This window comes from Juglans regia, chromosome 5, assembly GCF_001411555.2.
Source record: "Juglans regia cultivar Chandler chromosome 5, Walnut 2.0, whole genome shotgun sequence".
NCBI lineage: Eukaryota > Viridiplantae > Streptophyta > Magnoliopsida > Fagales > Juglandaceae > Juglans > Juglans regia.
Genome location: NC_049905.1, coordinates 8791699 through 8800650, shown reverse-complemented (window position 1 = coordinate 8800650; position 8952 = coordinate 8791699). Strand labels below are relative to the sequence as shown.

At 34.8% G+C, this 8952-nt stretch overlaps 1 protein-coding gene across 1 annotated transcript; it reads right to left on the bottom strand.

Moving 5' to 3' along the window:
- Positions 1-6609: 6609 nt before the first annotated feature.
- LOC108979200 (exocyst complex component EXO70H1-like) lies at positions 6610-8700 on the bottom strand. The gene has a single exon (XM_018949818.2). The coding sequence runs from the start codon at positions 8572-8574 to the stop codon at positions 6718-6720; it is 1857 nt and encodes a 618-aa protein (XP_018805363.1). The 5' UTR covers positions 8575-8700; the 3' UTR covers positions 6610-6717.
- Positions 8701-8952: the final 252 nt, after the last annotated feature.

The window sequence follows — 8952 nt, the reverse complement described above, 5'->3', positions numbered from 1 at the left end:
ATTGAACCGTTGGATATCTACACGTGGTGGCATCTGTTGACACACACACACACACACACACACACACACACACACACATATATATATATATATATATATCTCATTGCTTTGTAACCCTAGAAAGATGATTCATTTTGTGTAAATACGGCAGTCTAAGAGAGAGAGCAGAGAAGGGAGGCGATTCTAGGGTTTCTAGGGCTTTCTAGGGTTTGCTGTTAGAGGGAAGAAATCGGTGCGATTTCTTGTGAGTTTTGAGGGGTTTTGTAACTCTGGTGTATTGAGGTTTCTCTATGAAGTATTCTTTATAAATAAAGATCTCTGTGGCTTCTCTGAGGCCATTCCTGCCGTGGATGATGTAGAACATTAGGGTCGAACCACGTATATCGGTGTGTTCTTTCCTTATATTCCTTTTATTTCCTTTTGCAGTTTATATTTCTGTTATTTTCATTTCTTTTCTTGATATATGTTCTTTCGGTTCTTGATATATATTTTGTGCCTCATTTTGATCTGTACGATTTGATATATGTAACCTGGTCATATATTGTAATATTGGTTATTCTTTGGTTGTGGTGGATATCAAACTACGAGACTTGTGATAAATGTAATTTTCTGTTTGGGAAAAAAACTGACAGTTTTATAACAAAGAAATAGAAAGGTTTTATCACAAATTTATTAATTAGTTTTCATAATAAAACTAATTCTTTTATAACTCACTTGAGAACAACAATATAGCAAATAAAAATGAGAATTAAGAACAAAGAAGAGACAACGATGGAGATCAATTGCAAAGATAAAATGGAACATGCCTTGGGATGTTCGAGGCTCCTAATTCCTCCAGATGAAAAATTACAAGTTTCAACAGATTTTTGGAATACCCTTTTACACTCTCCAACTACATATAGAGATTCTAAGTAAAGCTAAATAGAGGCTGTGGGCCTTTTAAGTTCAAACTAGCAGCAACTACACATAAGCAACTGAGCTTAACTAACACAATCTTAGCCAATATAAAGAGATTCAATAAAACTAAGTATATTCCAACCCATAAAGCCACTGAGCCCAAGTCATTATTACTCCAACCTAAAGCCCACAATGGGTTCAATCCAGTCTTTTAGATGTACTGGACCACCCAATGTGTCTACTCATATTTTTATTTTATTTTATTATATTTTATTTTTCTTAATAATTAAATAAATGACTATTAGTAAATTTATATATATATATATATATATGAAAAAAAAAACTCATTCATATTAGTGTACACATTTGGTAGTCACCCTAGTATTGTCCTACTAATTAAGGACCTAACCAATTGACAAGAAGTTTGCAAAATATATACAATTTTTTTTTCTTGTATCCTTTTTTAACTCCAATCTAGAATAGTCATATATATACAAGGGAAGCTCAAAGGCAAGGCGACTAAGGTGTTATTTAGATAGTGAGTTGAGATGATATAAATTAAGATAAAAAATTGAATAAAATATTATTAGAATATTATTTTTAACATTATTATTCTTTTAGAATTTGATGACATTAAATTGTTTATTATATTTTATGTGAGAATTTAAAAAAAATATAATGATAACATAAAATAAGATAAAATTAAATTAAATTAAATACTTCTTATAGCCAAACGGAGCCTGGCCTAGGTACTTGCCTAAGGCCCCCCACTACCTATGCTCCACCAAAAAGGCCCCTAATATAGTTTATTCAAAAACCGAAATTGAAAAGAAAAATGAATACTATATAATCAGCATGTCTGTTTCATTTTACTACACTTAATTGGAGAAATTATTGAATTATTATATTAAAAATTTTTATAAAATAATTAGATTTTGAATTCTTGCCTGAGGCCTCAGTGTGCATTTAGCCGCCCCTGGTCATATAGACGTAGACACATGAACACATTGGTCATATATACTTTTAAGCTTTCAAACAATATGAACTCCACGTAAGTATTTAATGACGTGTCTTGCTTTAAATGAATCAACCATCTAATTTGGGAAGATAAATTAGAGAGAATATTAATCCATCCTATTTCGTTAGGGTCTCGTTTGTTTTCACATACGAGGTAAGTTGAAAATTAAAATAAAATATTTTTATAAAATATTTTTTTAATATTATTATTATTTTAAAATTGAAAAAAGTTGAATTGTTTATTTTATTTTATGTAAAAATTTTAAAAAAATTATAATGATTAGATGAGATAAGATACGTTGTAAAAATAAACGAGGCTAGGAGTACTTCTTCTAACATTTTATAACACAAAGACAGCCACAATACTTGGATAATTCATAAAGACAATCTAATTTTCACAATTGTTTTTACAATTCTATTTTAAATGGAGAACATTTTTGTATAATAATTGTAATATATAGAGCTATTCCCTTGACACAACCATTAAGAATTCAGAATGAAAAATGAGTGTATCAAACTGCAAATTAGACTAATCACATAATCAATTTTGTCAAAGCTAATCACATAATCAATTAGTTGGCCTTTTTGGTCTTGATCATGACACTCATATTACCATATCAGGGCGGGATCGCCTTTGTAGTGATAAGATAAACCGTCAGTTAATACAAAAGCCTTTCATATCAGTTACAAAAAAAAAAGTATTGAGAAATTATATTTGTAGTTATGAAATGCACAAATGATGTGTATTCTTTTTTAAAAAGTGAATAATTATGAGACCCACATGAAAAAATAATTTTTTAATAATGGACCTAACTTTTTTTTAAAAGAAGTGCGCAGTGCTTGCTTAACTAGTCTTTACTTTATCTATTACTCAAAAGTATTAATATTCTTATTTTGTTATAACTATAATACATACGAAAAAAATGATGTGTATACACACCGACTTGTAATTAATAAAACTTGCAACCGATAAAATAGCATGGCTGATTAATAATACTGAAAGGGGTTTTTAAGAGAAGTATGTGGCACTTGCACAACTCATGATTGTATCTAATATTACTCAAAAGTATTAATATTCTTATTTTGTTATAACTATAATAGATACTAAAAAAAACGATATATATACACCGACTTGCAAGTAATAAAACTCTCAATGAGTAAAACAACATAGATGATCAATAATAGTGAAAGGGGTAAAAATACCCCAAGACCGTATGGCATTTTAAGCCCAACCCAAGGGAGGAGTCTCATCATAAAGGAAGAGAGAGAAGGGAATGAGAGGATAAAAGTTGATGAAGAAAAAATGTGTCAAAGGGAAAAAGAGAGGAAGTGACGAAAAATTTTGGGAAAAGAAAGGGAAGGATGATTAGCACCCAAAGGGGACATCAAAGTGACATAAAGCAACTACTGACAGAAGAACAAAAGGGATATGAGATCAAAGACTTGGGGGATCAGTGGCTTCTTCTTCTTCCAAACTTCTTCTTGGCAACGAGAGGAAGAGAGCTTCTTCAACCTTCAAACGGAAAATTTCAGTTTGATCATTTACGAGAGATCGTAAAAGACTGTAAAATACTCTTATTTATTGTAGATTTACATTCCAAACGACCCGTGGATGTAGGCTATGTGTCAAACCATGTAAATCTGTATGTATTTTTCTTCATTTATATTTATTGTATTTATCTTCTATTTGCTGCAATGGACATACATACGGATACCGTATCGTCGCTCTAGACTGTAGTCATGGGCCCCATCTATCACCATGGGCCGGAGAGGACTCATTCTCCCTCTTCAGCTTGTTCTTAAAAAACAGGCTACAAAAATATATTTTCGTATAGCTAATTTCCTTGGCAATGAACATTTAACAGCCAGGACAGGCACGTTTTTGTCAATAGAGAACTTAAAATATTGTCTCAAGATGGATTCTTCTCTGTAAATGGACTGGCTGCGAAACTACTTCATATGATAATTGTGTGCTTGGGATTTCCAATACAGAACTTTATGTAAGTGCTAGACTTGGGGATTGAGCCCACCGATTGTTACTGGACTACTTAAAAAATGGAGCCCCAAACGGGAAAGCGAAGTTGCTGTTGAGACTTGAGAGAAATGCATGTGAGTATTTAATTTTAATATAATCTTCCAGATGAAAAGTGGAGTTACTATTTATATATAATTTTAATATAATTGGTATTAAAAAATAGTTTTTAATATTAGTTATATTAAAGTTGTGTGCAAGTAGTATCTCGTATCATTTGTCCTTCAAAATTATAAGATCAGAATTTTTGAATTCCCAAAATCATAAACTTCTATACCTATATTTTTTACACCAATCTTTCGCATTTTGTTTCTTATTTTTATACATATTACTATCTAAATTAATGGTTATTTTCGAGTTATTTGTGTTAAGAGCAGTGTTACAGCTATAAAAAATATTTTATAAAAGTAAATTTATAAATTGACGTAACTTCATGTAAAATCTATTTTATAATAAAAATAATTTTATAATCTGATATACCACGTCAAACTACTTTCGTTTATAAATTTATTTTCCTAAAATCTAAAACTTTTCTCTAGCTAAATATTAAATTAGTTCGAAGACAGTTTAAAGGTCGGATATTTGGAAACAAAGGCAAACGTTTGAAAGGAGTTGCAAACAGAACATCTATTCAGTAGTACTCCTGTTTTGTCAGCAAATCTGATGGGTTTTGCCTTTGTGGACCATTTTCTTTGGCTGGAGCTTAGAATTCTATCCTAGTATTGTGTGTTATTCCCAACCCACCTTTCTTGGCCAATATAATATAAACTTCGTTTTCTCTCTGTTGTGTAGGAAATCGGTTGTATGAGGCAAGCCATCTTATTGAGAATGACTTCCGTCTTTGTCTTTTTTCCAAACACCATGAAGCAATTGACTTTTAAAATCAGTTTTGCTATACATCAACTACTATTTAATCTCGCACTTCACATCTAACAATTTTTTATTATTATTTATGTTAAACCCATCAACTTTGTCCTCTCTCTCTCTCTGTCTCTCTCACCAAGGCCTCTCTCTCCTTAAGGGAGGGAGAGATGAAGCCGGTTCATACATAGGGTGTGGGGTGTGGGGTGTGGGGTTTGGCACAGTGGTTGATGAGAAGATTTATTTAAAAGCACCACAAAAAATAATGAACACCAAGATTATGCATAATAACTGCATCTTTTAATTACCCGTGCTTGAATAGTAATTTTTGTGAGATTCCACATTGTTTGAAAGATGCATTGTTTTTTTAAAGAAAAATTATCTGAATAACATGCAAAGAAAGTAGAATGAGGTTGTTTATATATTTTTTTATTTTTATTTTATTTTAAAAGCAATATACTTGTAGTAAATTCAATATTTTTTCCAAACATACTTAGGAGAAACATGTTTAGGCCACTTGGTTTTCATGTTTTGATTCAAAAGAATGATAATTGTTACATGAGATTATAACTTAAGTATGTTTGGAAAACAATATTGAATTTACTACAAATCACTTCTAGGCGGGCCTATATTTGAAAATGATTAATCAATTATATAATTGGGATCCTATTAAATTATTATAAAGAGTATGACCTTTTCATTTTTAAATAATATAAAATCTCATATATCACTTATGCTTATGAAAAACGCTACTCTATCGCCCCAAACGTACTGTTTGGTTTGACCGCTCGGTGAATTTTATTTTATTTTATTTTTACCGTATGATGATAGAAGTGATTTTAAGTGTATTGGTGTATTTTTTATTTTTTAAAAAAATTTAAATACATTAAAAAATGTGAATAGAAAAATGAAAAAAAAAAGTTGCTTTTGCAACTAGTTGTAACACCGAGCAGTGCTACTCGGGCGGCAGAGTAGCACCACTCTATGCTTATTACTTATCTATCAGTTTGAGATACCTCATGTTATTCTTTTAATAGAAATGATATTTACAGTTGTGAGTGTGCAAGCGCCATGCAGTCGCTTTGAAAAAAGTGAATAAATATAGGACCCACGTGAAAATAAATTAATTTTTTAATAGTGAATCTAACTCTTTTTCAAAGCGACTGCACGGCGTTTACGCATTTCATGACTGTATTTAGTATTACTCTTCTTTTTATATGTGAATAAACACATTAAAAACTTTATGTATAGTTATTTTTGTGTATTTCTTGTGCATTCCATTAATGTGATTGACTGTATTACTTTTTCTAATATAAAATAATTGTTTTGGCCTATCAAATAAATGAAGTGCATAAAAAGTATTAAAAATTGACTGTATGTAGCAGAATTCTAAACACCATTTTCAAATAATATAAAATCTCATATATCACTTATGCTTATTACTTATATGTTAGTATGAGATACCTCATGTTATTCTTTTGAGCTGTGCTATGCATCAGCCGGAAGTCGCAGCACACCACACATGTATATATATATATTTTTTTTTTCACTCAATGCATTGAGTGTGCGGCGGCTGCAGCGCACAGTAGGCTGCAGTTTATATTTTCTATATTCTTTTTATATGTGAATAAATACATTAAAAATTTTATGTATAATTAATTTTATGTATTTTTTATATATTTCACTAATATGATTAGCTGTATTATTTTTTGTTAATATAAAATAATTATTTTGATCAATTAAATAAGTGAAGTGCATAACAAAATAATTGTATGTAGCATAGTTATATACACAATGACCAATCTAAAAATTTATAATTCTCCTTTAGCAAGTAGAAATGAACCACGTGCTGTTCTGTGTTCTATTCACAAAAAACAGAGAGCCCCAAAACACCAAACGCTTGGTTATGGCTACTGCGCAAATCTCAACGGACCACGTGACTGGGACGAGGAAGAAGATGACGAAACACTCCCTACACCCCCGCTCCCGTACAACAGATCCGACAAGTAGTTTTCCAAATCATCAGGGGCATACTTGACCAATGAATCCGACCCAAACCTCAACTGATACCTGTCATAAAATCTCCGATACACCGATCCAATCTTCTTCGCCACCGAAACTTTGATCTCGTCCCGGAGTTTCGGGTTGTTAACTACCCACGATTTTTGTTTCCTATACGCCTCACCGAAAGCCGTGTTGAATCTCTTCAAACAGACCTTCGCTTGCTCCGGCGAAATCTCGGTCGTTGGATTTTCCGGTAATGACTCGAACACTCTGCTCCAACCGATCCGCTCGTAGTTCGAAGCATACTGTTCGACTTTTGATTCGTGCTTCATCGCCCAATCCTCACCAAGAAAAAGTTTCAGGTTCGATGTGCGCACCTTAACGACGACGTATTGGAGGTTGTTTGCCAGGAAAAGGTACGAGAGCGCAGAGTCCTTGTAGAACTCGGCTTTGCCGTCAAGCTTACAGAGGAGGACAAGGATCAGCCACGCTATTCGGACGGAAATCGGACTATCGTCGGGACCTGGACTCGCGAAGTAGGATTCCGGTAACGGCGACTGTAATACTAAAGGCCAGTCAGCGACAATGTCGGTTAGCACACCGCTGTAATCGGCGAGGAAGCAGATGTAGTTCATAACGTAGCGCGTGAGAGGGTGTACTCCACCGCCAGAGACAGTAGTCCTCGATGAGTCCTTCAGTATGGCCTTCTCGAAGTCCATTAGCATCGTTCGCACCGAATCGCCGAGGTTGATCAGAGAACTGATGGCCTGTGATCGGATTCCCGAGGTTGATTCGTACGAGAAAATTGATTCGATCTCCGGCCAGAGATCAGAGATAGCTTCGTACAAGTCCAGCGTGCGGAATATTTTCTCGGGAGATTTTTTGCACTTTGCCACGAGTTCCGGGAATCCAAACAAGCTCATCGCGCTCTCTCTTAAAATCTCAGCGAAGCACGATTCTTTGATTGCTACGGAAGCCGAAAACACGTGATCCAAGAGAATCCTCTCTCCATAGAAGAGAGTTTTCACGCCAATTTTTACAGCTTTCAGCCAGTTCCCGATCTTCAGCTCCAGCACCTCCCAATCCATCTTCTTCACCTGCGAGAGACTCAACTCCTCAACCCCAAGATGATACAAGGCCTCATCTATAATCGACTTACGTATTATTTTGTAGATTTTCACGCACTCTTTCCCATAACCGGTGGAGATCATACAGTCCGCAATGGATTTCAAGTCAGCCATGGCAGCCACCGAGACTCGCTCCACCTCAGAGATCGACTCTCCGGCAACTCGAAACTCGTCCTCCAACTCGTCGTCCTCCAAGTCCGAAATACTCGACCTCGACGCCGAGGATCTGGAAGAGCGGGTGGAAACCGATTCAGGATCAAGGTGATCCCTATTAGCCGACAAAATCTGGTAGAACTCCTTCTCCAACCTCTTCATAGCCCTTTCCATCAAGTTCTGAGCCTTAACAAGCTTGTCGGAGGCAGCGTTCTGGGTAACCAAGTATTGCATGGCGGACTGCAAGCCTTTGACGGAGTGTAGGTACTGTTTGGCCAGGGTGCGGTCGCCGTGGAAAAGGGAGGTGATTTTGGCATAGGTGGAGAAATCAGAATCCCACTTATTAAGGAGAGACTCCACGATTTCGATGTTGTCCTCCATTAACGATTCAGAGAATCTGAGGCTCGGTGATGAAGGTGGGATACTTGTTCTAGATGGGGACGAAGACCTGAAGAAAATGCTCCTCATTCCTTTTCTCGGCATAATTTCCTAAAGTATATGTAATCTCTCAATAATAATTCTGAATCTTCAGGAACAGGTTTTAGGAAGAATACGAGAGCTGCCAAGAAGAAGAAGAGAGGAATCCTGTTTCTTGTTGGTTCAGGCGTGATCTGCTAATTTGTTGGAGATTTACCGAGGAAATAGTGTGGGATTTGGGTATTTATAGATCATTCGAAATTGTTGACTTTTGAGTGTGTTTGTGCCTTGTGGGCGTCACGCTAAACGAATTCAGTTTGGCCGTTGGGTTTAATGTTTCGATAGTGCTGACGTATGGAGTTACGTTCGACAACATTTAATGATTGGTAATTAGTGAAGCGAAAGTCGCAGGTAATTGCATTAATTTTATTTAGCAGCCTCTCT